This window comes from Pinus tabuliformis, chromosome 7 (genome assembly GCF_031772625.1).
Source record: "Pinus tabuliformis cultivar Carrire ecotype Pingquan chromosome 7, CPIR1, whole genome shotgun sequence".
NCBI classification, from domain to species: Eukaryota; Viridiplantae; Streptophyta; class Pinopsida; order Pinales; family Pinaceae; genus Pinus; species Pinus tabuliformis.
In genome coordinates, this window is record NC_142293.1 from 832,772,547 (window position 1) to 832,792,112 (window position 19,566).

The window sequence follows — 19,566 nt, forward strand, 5'->3', positions numbered from 1 at the left end:
CGAATAGTACTTTTATTTGGTTTGATGCGGATGAAAACTTGATCCCCTACTTCATACCTCCTATCAGTTCTATGAGCATCAGCATAACTCTTCTGTCTATCTTGGGCTTCCTTTAATCGTTGTCTAATTTGTCTTACCTGCGCTTCCATTTCATGGATTAATTCTGGTCCTATTATCACTCGATCTTCTAACCTGTCCCAACTTAATGGTGTTCTGCAAGGTCTGCCATATAAAGCTTCAAATGGAGGCATCCCAATCGAACTGTGGTAACTGTTGTTGTATGCAAATTCGACTAAGGGTAAGTACTTTTCCCAGTGTGATTGCTGATCCATCACATACATTCGCAACATGTCTTCAAGTACTTGATTTACTCTTTCAGTTTGCCCATCAGTCTCAGGATGGTAAGCAGTGCTTAAATTTCGCTGAGTACCTAAGGCTGTTTGCATGCAAGTCCAGAATCTAGAAGTGAATTGCGAATCTTTATCGGATATAATCTTTTTAGGTACTCCATGAAATCTGATAATTTCATTTATGAATACTCGAGCTACGTCAGCAACATCGAAAGTATCTCTTACGGGAATGAAATGGGTGCTTTTTGTTAATTTATCCACCACTACCAAAATGGCATTGTGTCTTTGAGAAGTAAGAGGTAGTCCAGTGATAAAATCCATAGAAATGGTCTCCCATTTAGACATAGGAATGTCGTGGGGTTGTAAGAGGCCCGCTGGGTGACAATGATCTGCCTTTACTTGCTGACATTTCAAACATTTTGCAACAAATTGAGTGATATCGCGCTTTATAGCTGACCAAAAGAATAGTTTCTTGGTATCGGCATACATTTTCCCTACTCCAGGATGAGCACAATATACTGCTGTGGGCTTCCCCAAGGATGGTATCTCGAAGATTTTTATCATCAGGAATATACATCCTTCCATGGAATCGTAAGATTCCATCGTTTTCTAATTCATATCCCTCAAATTTAGATTCTTTTGCCCTAATACTTTCAAGACTTGCTCTCACCTTTAAATACCAGCTGTCTTTTATAAGATGATCCAGTACTCGTTGTCTTAAGTCTACTTTAATGGGTATGAGAGAAAATATCTGAGGTCTTCTGCTTAAAGCATCTGCTACTACATTCTCTTTTCCCTTAATGTATGATATTCCGAAGTCATATTCACTTAGGAATTCACTCCATCGCCTTTGCCTGGCATTTAAGTCTCTTTGGGTGAACAAATATTGTAGACTTTGATGGTCGCTTTTAAGTGTAAAACTTCGTCCCACTAGATAGTGTCTCCAAATCTTTAAAGCTAGCACTACAACGGCTAATTCTAAATTGTGAGTAGCATAGAGTTCTTCATGAGGTTTTAACTTTCTGGAAGCATATGCTATCACTCCTCTATCCTGCATCAACACCTTGTTTGGATGCATCAGTACATATCGTAAAATCTTTGTCCATGTCTGGGACTTTTAGGATTGGTGCACTTGTGAGTAGTCTTTTGAGTTCAGAGAATGCTTTATTACATTCCTCGGTCCATTCATACTTAACACCTTTACGCTGAAGGGTTGTAATTGGCTTTGCGATTTTGGAGAATCCCTCCACAAATCTCTGGTAATAACCGGCTAAACCCATAAAGCTTTGTATCTCATGTGCATTTTTCGGTATTGGCCATTCCATGATCGCTTTTACCTTCTCAGGATCTACTGAAATCCCTTCACCTGATATGATGTGACCCAAATAATGAATCCTTTCCTGAAAGAATGAACACTTGGATAGTTTTCCATATAACTGACGTTCTCTAAGACAGGACAATACTATCCGCAAATGATCTTCATGCTCTTTCTTATTCTTGGAATAGATGAGAATATCATCTAAAAAGACTTGCACAAATTGATCAAGATATTCACGGAAAACACTGTTCATAAGATTCATGAATACGGCTGGCGCATTTGTTAACCCAAATGGCACCACAGTAAATTCATAATGTCCAAAACGTGTCCGGAATGCAGTCTTAGAAATATCATTTTCAGAAATCCTTAGCTGGTGATAGCCTGATCGAAGATCAATTTTTGAAAAGACAGCAGCTCCTTTCATTTGATCGAAAAGATCGTCGATTCGAGGCATAGGGTATTGATTCTTTACTGTAGCTCGATTCAAGTCTCGATAATCTATGCATAATCTTAAAGATCCATCTTTCTTCTTCACAAAAATTACAGGAGCGCCCCAAGGTGATGTACTGGGCCGAATATGCCCTATATCGAGTAGTTCCTTCAATTGAATTTGCAATTCCTGAAGTTCTGGAGCTGTCATTCTATAAGGCGTTTTAGAGATCGGTTGGGTACCTGGTTTTAATTCAATAGTGAGATCCAATTCTCTTACCGGGGGTAATCCAGGTAGTTCTTTTGGAAATACATCCGGGAATTCGGCTAACACCGGATATTGTTCTAAGGATGGCCCTTTTCCTTGGCTTACTTCTTGAATTACATAAGCCTGACAACCTTTCCTTAAACAACGCTTCATCTGCATTGCTGAAATGTAGCGTAAAGAAACTTCCCTCTTGATTCCTTGAATTTGGATTACTTCTCCTTCATCATTTATGCCTAGAATCCTTTTCCCATAACAGTCTACCCAAGCTTGGTGAGCTTCTAGCCAATCCATACCTATGATAAGATCATACGTTCCTAAGGCTGTGACATAAACTTTCAGTTTAGTCGAACAGACCCCTAGGTCAATTTTGCATTGATCCACACTCAAGCCCACGGTTTGGAGTTCTCCTGAGGCCATTTCCACTTGATGGAAATCATTTTGTCTACGAGCTGCCAACCCACATTTGTTTAATGCATATGACGAAATGAAACTATCTGTGGCACCAGTATCAAATAAGATTTTGAGTTTTATACCATTGATAATACCTGAAGATTCCACTACAGTGGATTGATGGGCTGCTTGGTCGTGGTTGACTACTGCATGAATTCTATGATTACCTCGATTGTTTGATATCGGCTCCTTTCCAGTCCTATGCAATATATTCGATGAAGCTTCTGGGCAGTCACGCTGAAAATGCGGTCCCCCACATCCCCAAAAATTAAGCTGCGTTGATCCTCTTGAATCAGGACGTGAATTTCTAGAGAACGAGCTTCGTCCTCTCAAGTTGATTCCTCTCGAATTTCTTCCTCTATTGGCAGTCCCTCGAGATGTCCATGGACTGGTGTTTGATGATTTCGCGGCTATAGTGTTTACTGCTATGGGAGCTCTTGTCCCTATATTTCTTGGGGTAAACCTGTTACCGTAAGGTGGCCTCGAGCTACCTCCGCTGAAGAAGTTTCGGGGAGTCTTTCCTGGAAATCCTGATTGTAAAGGCTCTGCTGGCCCCATATCTTTTTTGATTCCAAGGTGCTCTTCTGCATAACGACCACATTCGACTGCCTCGGCTACTGATGATGGTTTCCACATGCTTACCAAGGCTTTGATGCGAGGATTTAACCCAAATATGAAGCGTTCAGCTTGACGTTCATCAGAATCTAAGTAGTGAATGTATTTTACAAGCTCCATAAACCTTATCTCGTACTCTTCCACCGTTTTATTTCCCTGAATTAATGTATGAAAGGCTCTGGCTTGTTGTTGTTGAAAGTATGGAGGTAAATACTTTGCGCGGAACCTTTCCTCAAATAGTTCCCAAGGGACATTATCCGATGTAAGGTGCAGCTGCTTTTCCAGATTTCCCCACCAAATCAAGGCACTTTCCTTTAGTTGAAACACGACAATTTTTGTTTTTGCCGAAGAAGAATATTCTCTTAACCTAAAGCATCTGTTCATTCCTTCTAACCATGCTTCAGCGCGCTCACCTGCTCGACCTCCTGAGAATTCTGGGAGTCTAATTTTCTGAAGCTCCCTAGAAATGTCTTCTTTCGATCTTCTGGGCTCAAAATTATTTGGTTCCGCTGAACTGGTGGCTACATGATGAAATTCCCCTTTGGTTTTGGCCTTAGTTGATTCTTTTAATGTTTCCAATAAGGCTTCCAAAGAATTCATTATCACAGTTAACTCTGGCGTTGGGGCGATTGATGTTGATGATGGTCTTGGTGGTGACGATGGTGATGGGGATGATGATGGCGACGGTGGCGGCATTAATGGTGGTGATGCTGCCTGATCACGTCGTCGTCGCTCATACGTCCTTACCATTGTAATGGTTCCTGAACACATAATAAAATTCTATAAAAATTTTGAGGTAGACAACCGAATTTAACACACAATTTTCTTTTGCAACTTCACATTCATAAACGGGTATAGTTTTGCTATTTTTATCCGCTAGGCAGATCTTACTGGTACCGAGGTCAAGGAGGGTGGTCTCGCGACCTCCTTGTCCTAATGCAGGGTATTCTATCCTAATATGAATAATGCAGAAGTGTATGGTTATAAGCTCCTAAGGCAAGACATCCAAAGTTTATTCACCAAATAACATCCACGATTGAAGAGTGTTAAATGTCTCGTTACAATATATGTCGGTAATATACCCGCCATACCTCAATCTAGCTATTACATTTAAGGAAGGTCATACATATTTATATTCTGAATATATTACTTGGATATGGATTAAATCTATAAAAATGAAGGGTTGTTTTGGTTCCATATCAGTTTGACCTTTAGCCGAAAAATTTACCATAGACATGTCATGATTAAAATCTAGAAGAGATACAGTTCAGTAGTATATCATAAATAGTAGATTGGGTTTAAACGGAGGAAATAAATTTAGGATAAAATGTGATTATGAATTTTAGAACCAGTTTTGTTTTAAGAATGACTCCGTCAAAGGATATAATTAGTACAATTTTGTTCTCTAACTGATGCTTTGAAAAGTAGTTTTTATAAATTGCACATAACACTTTAATGGTTGATGCAAGTGCAAATTGACTGCAATAGGATTCATGGAAAATTTTGTGCTATAATAAGTTCAGATTTCACAATATTTGGCAGAAAACTTGCATAGATATTACCTGAGAAATTTAGCTGTTCCTGTCAACTGGAAACTGGCAATCCTAGGAGGCTATGAATGATCAAACAACATATCCGGGAACCTATCAAGTTAGAACCGATTACTGACAAGGAATATAAAAGGGAACCTGTTTAGAAGGGTTCACCTTCCTTTGGAAGGGGTGTATAACAACTTGCAATGGTGACTAGTCACCTCTAAAGAATATTGGTGCTCTTTATATGGCAACGTTGTCCCTTCCCGAATTTACCATTGGTTTGCTATTTTGGTTATTTTCGACCACTTTGGTTCCAAATGTTCAACCAAGTATTCCTTCACTTGAACAACATCAACCTCAAGTTGATCCTAAATTTGACCCTTTGCCTTCTTCACCTATTGTTTCTTCATCCCTTTCTTCCTCCTCGCCTGGTAAAAGCATCGATTCTAGTAACTAGGAAGATAAAAAGAAGAAGAAGCAAAATAAGTAGGGGGGCAACCAAGCAACCATTGCTACCAATGCAACTAGTATAGAGAAACCTTCCAATCAACCCCGAAATTTAAATTCCCTTGCAAGTTATGTAAGGGTGATCACCTTCTTAGAGATTGTCCTGGTATTCCCAAGGTATTAGAAGTGTGGTCCACAGGCTCACATCAGCCTTTGTCGTTAGCTTCTGGAGATCATGCTGGTGACAAACCATCAACTAGTGATCATAAGGTTCATGAAAAGAAGGGTAAAGTTAAGTTTCCCTATAAGTTATTTGAAGGGAATCATCCAATTCACCTTTTCCCTTGTATGGATGAAGCATCCAAATTGTTGGGAAATCTTACTCTTTCTCAACCGCGACTCTCGGCTGGTTACCAGAAGCTTTCCCCTAATTCTCCACTAGTTGATGAAGTGATTTATCAAAATCTATCTCTAGTCAATCCCACTCTCTCTGAACGTGAATCCCATGAGTCCGTTCCTGACCAACCATTGGTTGAGAAAATGGTTGACTCGATTCCACCTTCCTTTGATCGTACCTTTCCCATAGAGAGTGAGTCTCATACCGCTCAAGTTCTTCTCGTTTCTTCAGGTTCCAATGAACTAGGGGGCAATCCTCCCGTTCCAACGGCATAGGGGGGCAGTTCTCCCTTCCCACAACACAGGGGCACAGTTCTCCCGTTCCCACGACACCCCTTACAAATAGTATGGTCACTTCCTTTGATTGGAGTCGACTGGCAGGATATTGTCTTTCTCCTTACGTGCCCTTCCAGATCATAGTACATGCTTATAATATGGTCGTACCTAACACAGTCATAGACGAAAGCGCATTTGTTAGTATTCTGTCCTCAACTACTTGGCAAACTTTAGGTTCTTCGCAGCTTGTGCCCATTACCCAGAATCTGGTTGCTTTTAACAGAGGAACCAGTCAACCGTTAGGGATCCTTCCTCAATTGCCTATTACTTTGGGAGGAAAGACTGTCTATATCCATACGAAGGTAGTCCAAGGCCCTTTGGATTTTAATTTACTCCTTGGGCGTGACTATGTTTATGACATGGGAGTTGTTGTCTCTTCACTCTTTCGTGTGATGTGTTGCCCGCATTAAGGAAGAATCGTGACCATTGACCAACTTTCATTCGTTGGTCCTCATTTGACACCCAATCAACTAGCTTCCCTAAATGGTCCTTATATGCAATTGTTATCTTCCCCGCCACAGATAATTATGTCCCATGCCCATACCTACTGATGAAGATGAGCCTTTCACTGCTTGCTTAACTTCTTTTGACCTAGATCCAGTAGGTGATATGGTAAATCATTTACTGGGGGCATTGGATTTTGATCTTTCCATTGGATCCTTTGATACCTTCCAGAGCATTTTTCTCCCATTTGATGAGAACCTCTTGGAAGCCATGGCCTTTTGGGGGCCATGATCAAGTCACAAAGCAGAGTTCTTTTTCTTGTGTCAAGCTCGTTAAAAAATGAAACAAGGTCCCTTGAGCATAGTTCTTTTCCTGTGTGAAGCTCGTTAAAAATGAAACAAGTCCCCTCCAATTCGAGTCTTTGATTAGATCTTGTAAATTCCCAGTCGAGTCTTTCATTTAATCTCGTAAATGAACCTTCATTCCATCCACCTGTTGGTAACTAGTAGTCTACTTAGGTGAATGAAATGAAGCTTGGGGGGCATGTGCCTAGGATTGAGTCATTATGCTCGGGGCATGCAAATTTAATTCAAGTATAGTTTTCCTCTGTTTCAAGCTTGTGTAAAAATGAAATCAATCTCAAGCATGGTTTCCCATGTTTCAAGGTTGTGTAAAAATGAAACCATTCTCATGCTACCTTGCGTGATTGCCATTTTTTATCAACCTATTTCGCCATATGAGCCTTGGTTTTCTCATTCCATCGTCACCATTTGCTTGGCCGATTATTCGCTTTCACTTGTTTTTACCTTTTCCCGAGGAACAACTGCGATGAGTGGTCTTATTAGCTAGCCTTTTGACCTCGATGTGTTTTGAGCAGTTCCATCATGACCAAAACCAATTGCTACCCTTTATACCACTCGTTCCTCTAGGAAGAGTCTTCTTTTAGCTCTTTTCAGACTCCCTAAACATGAAAATATTGCCAAGCACTTGTCTTTTCAAACTCATTAAAGTAAATGAATTGACGTCTAAGTTTAACCCTTTTCCGGACTGGGTTGGACTATTTACAAAAAATGAATACTTTAGTCAAACATGACTAAGAGGTTCTCCTGAGTATCGTTTTATGCCTTTTTGGACTCAAGAGACTAAATTTACCAAAAAGAACCTTTAGAGTTTACTTTTTCGCCGCTTTTTCAAAGTCTCTAAACATGAAAAGGTGTCGAGTTTCACCTTCGTTGGACTCGTAAAAACATCAAACAGTGATGGACTCGTCAAATATGACGGGACCAGACCGCTTCTTCTCAGGGTTTGTTAAAGATACTCAGAGGGATTCATTTGAAGGATGGACTTCTAGATCAAGCATATGTTATCCTTCTCAAGCTTGTTAAAAAATAAAGAGGTATTGACCAGAAATGGTTAGGGAAATTGGTAAAACAGGGTACTCTACCTATTAATGGCAACGAGTCACTCTTGAACATGACACTCTTTCACTTCATCTCTATGATTGTTGGGTTGGGAAATCTGCTTGTCTTTTTGGTTCATCACACCATATCAAAGCCTCTGTATTCGGTTTGGGTCAATGCTGCCAACTCCATTTCGTGTTGCCGATATGTTCAAAAGAAGTCATTCAATTGATATATGCTACAATACTCCTAAGCCTTCATTCATGTTTATCGTTTCTAAACCAGTGCTGTATCAGTATCATTCTGTCTCAAATCTTGACACCTGTTTCGTGTCGTTGATGAGGAATACATCAAGACCCTTTTGTGGTGGGTCGCTTCTTGTCGACATCAGCTCATTATCTAGGAAGTTGTCTTAGAAATTCCCTTCGATACCTTGGGGCTTGCATACTGTTAGTTTTTGGTCGCATCGGAAATGCTCTAGCCTTGAAAATTGGTGGAGAGGCTAAGGCACATGTGTTCTAAAGAACCTAGAAACCGTTTGGTGAAATTCCACCCAGATTGTATTTTATTAAAATAATTAATATTTTTAATGGAGTTCCTAAGTCTAAACTTAGGGACGTTAAAATATTAATGGGTATTAATCAAAATATGGGTGAGAATGATCTAGAAGGCGGATCAAGTCATGTTTTAATGTTAGCCGTTGATTAGAGACTTAATCTCAGCCGTTAAAGATTCAACAAGAAAAGTATAAAATGGAGGCTTGGGGTTCATTTGGAAATACACACAGAGAGAACGAATTGATCTAGAATTTGATTCCTAGGGCAGGGTTTGCTAAGGATTTCGAATTAAGTGATCATTTTGCAGCAGAGGGGCAGTGAGAATCCAAGAGGACTTTCCGGAGAATACAGATAGAGAGGCGGAGAGAGCCAACAAAGCAGAAAAGCCACTTGTCACGCAAAAGCCGGAATTGCTAGGAACAACCGGAAGAAAGTTGATGTAGAGGGCAGAAGCGGGAACTACCAGGAAAGCTGACGTAGAGGGCAGAAGTCGGAACTGTCGGGAACAACCGGAACAACTGGGAAAGCCGACACAGAGGGTAGGAGCCGAAACTGTCGGGAAAAACTGGAACAACTGGAACGGTCGGGAAAGCTGACGCAGAGGGCATAAGAGGTGACGCAACAATAGCCGGGGTTAGCCAGTCTTGTGCCGGATCAGCCGGAATTCTGTTGGGTGAAGTGAAGTAAAACTCACTTAGATTTTCCACCAGTATTTTCTCTGTAAAGGATTGCTAGATGAGCATCCTAGATTTGTATTCAGATATTTCTCCTGCATAATAATAAAACCCTCAGAGTTGCTGCACTGGTTTTCTTGCATTGGGTTTTTCTAGGGACTATTGTGTCCAAAAATAAGTGTCTTATGTAACTTGTTCTTTGCTCTATTTTCTGTCTCATGAGATAAAATAATTAATTAGTGTAGGCTGCAGAAGTAATTTACTTCAGTATTCAGAAGAATAACTTGATGAATGTAATATAAAAATCAAGTAGGTGAAATAGATTCAGATTTGCTGCAATAGGGGTTCCTTGAGGACTAGGAATTTTCACACATACATCAATGGCAAGTTTCTTCGCTCTCGGTGACAGGTTTTTATCATTGGCCTTCGACCGAAAGTTTTTGTGTGGTGTTCGACTTCAACTCATTCATTCACACCATATAGATTGTACTTTGGTACTTTGAGAGCCATTAACATCATCAATGGTTTCTCTCACGCCTGTTAACGACTTACATCATTGACCGGTAATTAGATGGTGTCTACCATGTTCGACTTCAACTCATTTATTCGCATGGTTAGACTCGTACATTGAACGATTGAGTGAATGAGATAAAAGACCCCGGATCTAGTTCCATCTATCCGGGCTGCGATTTCAGGATTAATATGAAGATTACAAAGTATGATGGCTATGATCATACAGACAATCATCCAAACATGGGTCTACTCTCTGTCATTAGTGGACGAGACTTCTTGATCATTCTACATGTAATGTTAGCTTATGTGCTGAACATGGGTATGCCTCTCTCAACAAAGATATCATGATGAAAATATATTGTAATAGATGATGATCTTGACCAATTCTTGATCTGGACTTGTCACAAGGTAAAGCGCTTCAATCATCAATTGTCGTTTCAAACTTTGTACTTTAGGGGGCAGTCCGTTATATGCTATTTTGTCACATTTGGTTAATAGGCCCGCAAACCAAATCAATCAACATCTGTGAACAAGTGGTCATCATCCCTTCACAAATCCTAAGCATGACCTTTCCAAAAAGTCTGAGTTTCTCGGATTAATTTCTCAAAATGAATGTTTTTAGCCCCAATGCACCCTGTCCCTTTAGACACCTGCGTTTAGCACTGGTTGCTCCCTTATGCACCAGTGCTGGTCAACACTAGTTGCTCCCTTCAACAGGTGCACTGATTCTACAAATTTGGGAAAATTAAAAATAATTCTGAAGCTTCCTCTTCCAGAAGCTTCCAAGGGTTGTTTTAACCATTTACCATGGATAAGAAGCTCGAATCCTATTTGATCCTACCTTGGAGATTTCACCTCTTATCCCTTGAGCTCATCCTCCCATCATAAGTGGATCTCAAGCCCATTATGGTAAATCCTAAACTACCATCACTTTCCTATAAATTTACTGCCATCCATAGCATTAGGGTTGGCTTTTGGAGATTGATTGTACTCTATGCTTCTGCCTTGAATCTAAAGGAGTCATCATTTTCATGCATTAGGGTTGATATTGAGGTGTGCTTTGTGACAAGGAAGGACAAGTCAACTTGGGGAGACATCTACAAGATCAACTACTATTTATGGTTGTAAACTCTCTCCTATTTCTATTAATACAAAGAATATCTTGTTTTCCTATATGTGTTGTGTTATGTTTACATTCATGTATTTCAATGCCTTGTTGATTCATTGAATAGAGATGTTAGACTATGCTACTTGGTTGTTGTAGATCCTTGGCTTGTTTTAGTCGTGTGTGCAGGTTCTAATTATAGCACTTGGAGCTACAATTGGAGCTTACAAGCGATGAGGAAGGAAAGCTTGCTACAAATTCGAGGTAGGCCTCTTTCCAATTCTCTAACTTCTCTAAGGAAAACTCTAGATTCTTTGCCTTTTGTTGTTCTAAACCAGTCCATTAGGTCTAGGGAATTCACCCTTGTCCGCAATTGTAAATTCCGTATAACAACTAACTCATTCAAGACATACATTCTCTCTATATCAAGTGTGTTGACTGGAATTAGGGAGAATGGTCCAACAAAGGATAATCATTCTTCTTGTGTCAAGTATGTTGACCAGAATTAAGAAGAATGGTCCTAGAGGCCCAAAATCACTCAGTTGAGTGGGTGCCTTTCAACATTAGGCTCAGACTCTCCAGATAGGTTGAGTGAGCACATTTAGCATTAGGCCCAAAATTACTCATGAAGAGTGAGGCCTTTGGAGATTCACCATGAGTCAAAGATATTGACCAAGATGATGGTGAACCAAGACTAGTCTATATACCATGTGTCAAAGTGATTGGAATTATGGTGACTAGTTGATGCTAATGATGTACCATGTGGCAGGAGTACTAAACAGGATTATGGTGCACCACATCAGAGGTGCTGACCAAAATTATGGTAACTAGTTGATGTTGTTGATTGCCATGAGTTAGAGTTGCTGACCAGGTAATTAAATGATGTTGATGTTGAATTGTTATAAGCTTTTCTTAGAGAAATTTGTCAATAAGAGAACATCTAGATAGCCATTATGAATACCTCCCTAGCTAAGAGGGAGTATTGAATTTTGTAGCTATGGTCGGTCTTCATAATTAATAATTTAGCCCTTGAATTATTAAGACATGTTCTTCATGTCATTTTAGTCCTTGAAATACATATAATGATTAATATAAGACATGTTCTTCATGTCAACTTCAAAAGAGAGAAAATTTTGAATATCTAAGATTGAATTTTTGGCTCCAAAACATAAAGTCGGTCCTCCAAGAAGTCAGTTCGGCTTGCCCCTATGATCACACCCATTCAGTTCACTTGAAGTCTATATAACGGTTTTGTCCTCCTCAAGCAAGCAATTAAAATCATCTGAGGCAAAAAGATAGGGTGGATCTGAGACAAAGCATAAGACAAATTTGAGGTAGAGAGAAAGGATGAATCTGAGGCAGAGAGAAAAGCCGAATTTGAGGTAGAGAAAGGATGAATCTATGGCAAAGTTTCTGGGCTTATCTGGGTAGCAGAACCGAGTTTTTCCTGGGTGAAGAAGAAGGCCGAAATTTGGCGCTACCAGAGCAGACTAGGCCAAATTTGTTGTGCAACAGATTGACTTGTCTATTGGGCAGTTTGACTAGGGCTGTCAATTTGACTTTATGTTTGACTTAAATGTATCTCTATTGACTTGAATAATTTCTCTAAGGAAAAGGTTGCTGGGTTTTTCCCAAGTGGGTTTTCCTAGGGTAAATATTTGTGTTTCAGTTTCTTGTTTGGCTGTCTCTTTATGATCCTACTGTCAATTTTGATCAACTGTTGAAGATCTTTTGTGTAATTTCTTTATGATGAATTCGAATGCAAGAAAAGATTAATGTAAGAAATCATAAGAAGTAATTATCAGTTAGAAGATCATATGAAAAATCATCAGAGTCTAAGGTTCCCATCATGGAGGAGTCGCTTGCATGGCTAGAGGAGGAACAAGTACAACAACAGGAGGAGCAAGAGGAGGAGGAGGAGGAGAATGTGCCAGCGTTAGCATCACCTTCTACAGATATTGATGAGCATAGTTTTATACCCATCAGTCATCGTATGACAATTGGTATAGGGACAGGGTCTTCTGTTGTTAGAGGCAGACTTGGCAAACAACCCATCATCTTTTCTTGTAAAAGGGGCAGAGGGAATTTATCACAAATAGCTAGTTGCTAGTTTTGTTTCTTTTGCCATTGTATATATATCTCATGATGATGAGATACATTTATATATGTGATGCTATTTTGTATTGGTTCTTCACTTTTGAGTCCTTGATTGGACAACTATAAGGGTACATCAGGACTTAGTATCAACTTTAATGTATCATTTTATTTGGCATCCACAACATCATATATATCAATGCTTTCTCCATATTTATGTGCCAATGGGTTTATCTGATGTTGTTGCTTTATATGTTTAAAATTCTGAAAGAAATGACTACATTTTGCATTTTTTAATGTTTGTTGTGGTTTTTTGATTTTTGCCGATTTTTTCACCGATGTTTCCAAAAAGATGTTTTGTGAACGCTCGCTGATTTTTTTGCCAATGCCAATTTTTTCAACACTGGTAAGCTTCTTTGTCCCATAGGCCAGTTGGCCTCGCAGATGTTTTAATAAAAGCCAGCCTATCAATTTATCTATCCGCTCACTTCTGTCATCATTGCACTTCAGGCTCTAAAAGGGACATGCAACTTATGATGTAGGATTGTGAGGAACTCCCATACAAAGATACGTAGAATCATAGACATGCTAGATCAAATATTACTCCCATTGATAAATTTACATAGACAATTTGCTAAACAAAGATGACATCAATTATAGGTGATAGAGAGCCCTTTATTAACTAGGTCGTGAATCGACAAATAAAATGTTGATGAGGACATGCGTGTTGTAACAAAGGTAATCATGTAAGGGATCCTAGGTGTAAGGCACGTGGTCTGTGAACATTAAAGTGAGGCTCTGATTTTAAATGAGACCAGATGGGATTTGAGCAAGATGAGAAGCTACACAAGTTCAATTATATGCAACTAAGCCTTCCCTGAAGCCTGAAACCTGTTCTTTGCATGAGAAGTGAGACCTGCAAATGGAAGGAAAGACATTTACATGCAATAACCACCTTACATAACTCTTCTCTTTAAGGTAACTATTTCAATTCCCAGATGGAAGTGACAATTCTATTTGGATGCCTAAGTGGTTGTAACTTACATGCCAAAAAAAAACAAGCCCCCAATGTACAAACATAGTGCTAAAGGACAACATATACTAGATTAGGAAACAACATACTAATACTTAATATTAATGATACAGGTCTTCAACTAATTGATTTGAGAGTTCTTGAGACTTATATGTATATTTGTTAGGCCTTTTTAGTTAATGCTCAAATTTGATAAAATTCCGTAAGATAAATACTCAAAATGTATTCCATGTAATGACACATGGATGCATGGGGAGCGGGACTTTATAATATAACAAGGATCCAATAAATGCTTATCGATAGGTGAGTATAATCAATTCTATCATAAGTGAACTTTGTAGTCCTTTAGGGTCTACTTTGTAACTTATAACACTGCATCCTTTGTCCTTTATTACATCAATATGGAAGAAAATCCTTAGTTCATATTATTCGGATAGTACAAAGAATTATGATTATGTTTCATTTTGAAATTTATACTAATTGCATGTATGGAAGTATTTTTTTCAAATTTTGTCTGAATGGTTTACTGTCAGTGCTCTGTAATCATAATACTAGGCAGATAATTTTTTTTTTATGGCTTTCCAGTCATTTATTTTTTATTTCTGGCAGAGAAATTTGTTTAGTTGGAGTTAAAAGTTAGACAAATTTGGGTGAATTTGCAAGTAATAATCAGTAGAACATGTACTTTTACTTCCATGAAATGGAATATGCTGTTACCGTATTGATTCTCTTGTATAATGGATTATTTGAGATGTGAATATGATGCTTTCAGTGCTTTTGTTATATGCAGGAAGACCATGGTTTCTTGTGAAGAGCAAGCTAAAGAAGGACTTTCCCTCTGTGCAATTAAATGCGTGGAAGGTAGAGAGTTCATCTTTCTTATGGAACAATGTCATACAGTGGAAACAGTACTTTTAATTATAAAACAGAAAAAGAAAAAGAACAAAATATAAAATATCTTTGTTTTTTAATAATGTTTTTGTTTATGAATTGCAGGTTTGGCCAATTGTAGCTTGGGTGAACTACCAGTATTTGCCTGTTCAGTTTCGTGTTTTATTTCAGGGTTTCTTTGCAGCTTGCTGGTATGGATATTCTATCCTAAAGAAGCTCTCTCTCTTTCCTCCCTCTCTTCATGCATGCATGTGTATTAGGATATAATTACTTTATATAAGCAAATACTTACATAGAGACACTCTAGTGCTTGTTTATATATTCATGGGCTGACCTTTTATGCGAGTCTGCAAAGTCATGCCATGTAGTCTCTATGGGGTTACAAGGGCCCTTCAAGATATTGATGTACAAATAGATGAATTACATGTGGCCCGGCATTTTTTACATGCAGTGTACATTCCAGTGTTCCACAGGGGTGCGCCCCCCACGTTTCACATGCTCCGGTTTGTTGAATTTTTGTAGCTATGGTTGGTCTTCATATGAAGGAAAATTATAAATATAATTTGAGTCTCAAGTCACCTTCAATAGAGGGAAAATCAACTTTTGAGATTTAAATTATTTGTCTCCTCCAAGTCAAGTAGGCCCCAAATGTACAAGTTGGCCCAGCCCAAGAGACACACCACTTGGGGGCATCTTAGATCACTATAAATTCACACTTGTCCTCCTCCATTAGAGACCAATTCGGATCACCATCTGAGGAAAAAATAAGGACGAATCTGAGGCAGATCAAGAGGAGGAATTTGAGGCAGACTAGAAGGATGAATTTGAGGCAGACTAGAAGGATGAATCTGAAGCAGACCAAAATTTCAAGAGGTCGAGATTTTAGGAGGCCAAATTTGTCTCTGTTTGACTAGGTTTGACCTGGGTTTGGTTCTTGGTCAGTTTGACTTTGTTTTTGATTGGGAAATTAGATTGTATCTTTTGTTGAATTGGACAATTTCTCTAAGAAAAGGTTGCTAGGTTTTTCCCCGGTTAGGGTTTTCCCAGGATAAATTTTTGTGTCTCTTTATGATCCTACTGGCTTTATTGTTTTACTGTTGAAGATTTTCTACGTATGATTGCGTAATGAGGAATGTGACACAAGTTAAACTAATGAAGAAATCATTGGAAGTACATATCAATCTAGGAAATCATGGAAAATCAACATGGTATCAGAGTGTGGGTAAAAGAACAGCCTTGAAGAAGCCATTTTGTTTTAAGTTATCTTCTAGGGCTTGTTCTGTCACTAGCCCTAGAATTCCTAGTCCAATTCTGGTTGTAAGCAGAGGCCAAGATCTGCCTTGTTTGTTTGTGCCCTAGAAGTTTTATTCTGCCCTACAAAGAAGACAAGCCTAAAATTCTAAGCGGAAGTCTCTGACTAAAATTCTAGGCTGAAGTCTGTAGATCGCAGTGCGGATTGCAGAAGGCTGAGAGGCCTCAGTAATGACCTCAGGAGGGCCGAAAGGCCTCAGTAATAAGTATGACAGTATGGAGGCTGAGGAGCCTCAGAAGGTGGCCAAAAGGAGTCCAAAGTTCTTCAGATAGTGAAAATGCCTTGTGAGCTAAGATTTGAAGGACTGATTAGTGACTGATTTGAGCATGTGAAAACACTCAAACCTATGATAAGAATGAGCATTGATCACAATGATACTTTTGCCGAAAACAAGTTGTTTGAATAGTTGAAAGGGTTAAACAAGTATCAATACCATAGATATGCTTATGGCATGTCTGAAAGCTCTAAATCTATCATGATGAAGATAATGCTAGAAGATCCTTCTTGCCTGTGGTCTATAGATATTATACTTTTTTTGAATGTGCTCTGTGGCAACCTTCCTTGAAAAACGATTTGACAGACAATAACCATAGCAGAAGAGATGGAAATTAAAGAGCAGGGAATAAGAGAAGATCTGAAGTATAATTCTGAGTTAAATTCTAAAGTTTGTGGCAGTATTGAAGCTGTGGCATAATCTCATTTTTTTTTCACAGAACATGTGACCTTTGTGGAAGCAAAGTTGTGCTTGTTGCTGATCACAAGGATTCATTGCCGAAGCTACTAAGAGTATCAATAACTTCTGAGGGCACATTGATGCCATTGAATATAGTGAGAATGTTGGTTGTGTCATGATCAATGAATATGTGCAAGCAATATTGTCATATGGGTAAGAGAATTTATCACTGTGCCATGATGATTATACACTGGGGCAAAGTTTAGTTTTATTGACATGGTAATTGTGAAGGCATTCATAAGCTTTCCTCATTTGTTTTTGGAGACCGAAATTTCTCTTGTGAAGACCGAGTCACCTTCAGGGCTGGAGTTGTCCTTGTAAAGGAAAAATTATTGCTGTTGCTACAATGGTTTTAAGGAGGCTGAGTTACTTGGAAGGACCGAGAGTAATCATCTGAGATCTACCAAATAGTTTGTACTACTCTGAGGACATAATTTACTGATACAAAGGTAGTCTGGACCATTTAAAGACTGTTACTAAGAGTTGGTTGATGGTGCAATGCTATAGAGGACAATGGAATGTCGTTCCCTCCCTTGAAGACACTTACTTTCATAAAGTATTCCTTGGAGATTTGTATCTATGACTGAACTTGCTATTTTTTGTTTTTTGTTAGTTCGAGTGTGTTGTTTCTAATGCTAGATGGAGTGGCACGGGGACTATGGTTTTGAACTTTTGGATATGAAAAAAAAATTTGCACATGATAAAGTCCATTGGACTTATAACAGGTGTAAATGAAAATTGTAAATCTAGGGTTTGTAAACCCTAGAAGACTTAAAGTCTTGGATATGAAAGCCCTAGGGTTTGTGGATAAAACCCTAGAGCTGGACCTAGATCGATGATTCTTCTGAATAAAGAAACCCTAGCTCATGAAAGGAAGGAAAGAAAAGCAACATGCTGATAATGAGGACGAGGATGATGAGTTTGTATGGATGCAGGAAGGCGAGGATCAAGAAAGAGATTCTTGACAATCCTCAAAATATAAGTACTTTTTATCTCTCTTCCTTGATTATTATTGTTTTGCTATTATTTAGCCTCTTGTTTTTGTTTCTCTTGCTGGGTTATAATCGTTCTTCCATGGGCCTCCTATTGAGGTTCGCAGGTATGTTGTAAAGGGAACCAAGGCTTTGGCAGTAAATGGAAGCATTGGAATAAACAAACAAACTCTGGAGCAAAAGGATTCTCCTAGGATCAATGATTTGTGTTTCAAAGGGAGAAATTGTATTGACATCATAACTAATGACCAGAAGAGATTCTACTTCATAGGGAGTAGGCATGCCAAAATTTTGAAAGAGGTCATTATACAAAGATCTGTGGAAAGTTAGCAATGACTTCAAAATGGATTCACAAGATCAAGCATTTGTTGGCAGCATAGAAAAGTGCAAAGCGAAGATTCTTCCAGGAAGAGGGAGAGGGCGTTGAGAAGACATTTGCTCCAATTGCAGTTTGGCAAGTTGAGAAGTAGGGGAGCTTCTGGATTGTTTGATAAGGTACAATCACGATGATAAATGCATGTGGTACAAAAGGAGCAATGGGGCTGCTACATATTTCTATGGTCGAGTTGTTTGCTGACATTCTCACTGTCCCTGGATGAAGTTGGACAAGCTTGGAGTAGTTGAGAATGCTTCCCTCGATTAGAGGGAGTGCTGATGTTGTAGCATGAAGGGGCAAAGATTCTCCCTTGGTCATGGGTATTGACCTGGTCATATGTAATGATTGGGAGCCATGTAATGTGGCTCGGGAGATTGGCCCAGTGAGCATCAAGGCCCTGAGTGCTCCCCTGGTTAGGGGTTACCTGATCATATTTCCAAGGGTTACTTGGGTAGTAGGTTGAGTGAGTGCCTCATAGCATTGGGCATGTATTTTTACCATTCATTGACATGTGATGACATGTGGGAGTGGCATATGGGCCTAGGGTTTCACCATGGGTTAGGGGGTACTTGACATGACTCTAAGAGATGACTTGGTAGATTGGTGATCCAAGGACTAGTCTTGTTCAAGGGGTACTTGACTAGCCAAAGGGTATTTGGCTCATGGATGACTAGATCTCTTGCAAAAGATATGTGACTAGTGCGTAACTAGATCCTTTGCATGATGTTGGTTTAGGGATGCTTTCCACATGGTTCTTGTATAGAACATGAGGTGGATGGATTCATCAACATAGCCAAGATCATTCAACCTTTTCTTGGGATAGAAAAAGTTTTATTCAACAAGAGAACTTCTGGAAATGTCATTATAAATACCTCCCTAGCTAAGAGGGAGTGTTGAATTTTTGTAGCTATGGTTGGTCTTCATATGAAGGAAAATGATAAATATAATTTGAATCTCAAGTCGGCTTCAATAGAGGGAAAATCAATTTTTGAAATTTAAATTATTTGTCTCCTCCAAGTCAAGTCGACAAAATATGTATAAGCAACCCAACCCAAGGGACACACCACTTGGGGGCATCTTAGATCACTATAAATTCACACTTGTCCTCCTCCATCAGAGGCCAATTTGGATCACCATCTGAGGTAGAATAAGGATGAATCTGAGGCAAATCAAGAGGACGAATCTGAGGCAGACTGGAAGGATGAATCTGAAGTAGACCGAAATTTTAGGAGGCTGAATTTGTCTTTGTTTGACCAGGTTTGACTTGGGTTTGGTTACTGGTCAATTTGACTTTGTTT

At 39.1% G+C, this 19,566-nt stretch overlaps 1 protein-coding gene across 1 annotated transcript in view; it reads left to right on the top strand.

Moving 5' to 3' along the window:
* The window catches only part of LOC149250195 (Peroxisomal membrane 22 kDa (Mpv17/PMP22) family protein), a 71,557-nt gene that overhangs the window by 20,086 nt on the left and 31,905 nt on the right, over positions 1-19,566 (top strand). The window contains exons 5-6 of the mRNA XM_089458937.1: positions 14,755-14,825; positions 14,961-15,046. Coding sequence (XP_089315063.1) covers positions 14,755-14,825; positions 14,961-15,046 — 157 coding nt within the window. The remainder of the gene's footprint in view (positions 1-14,754; positions 14,826-14,960; positions 15,047-19,566) is intronic.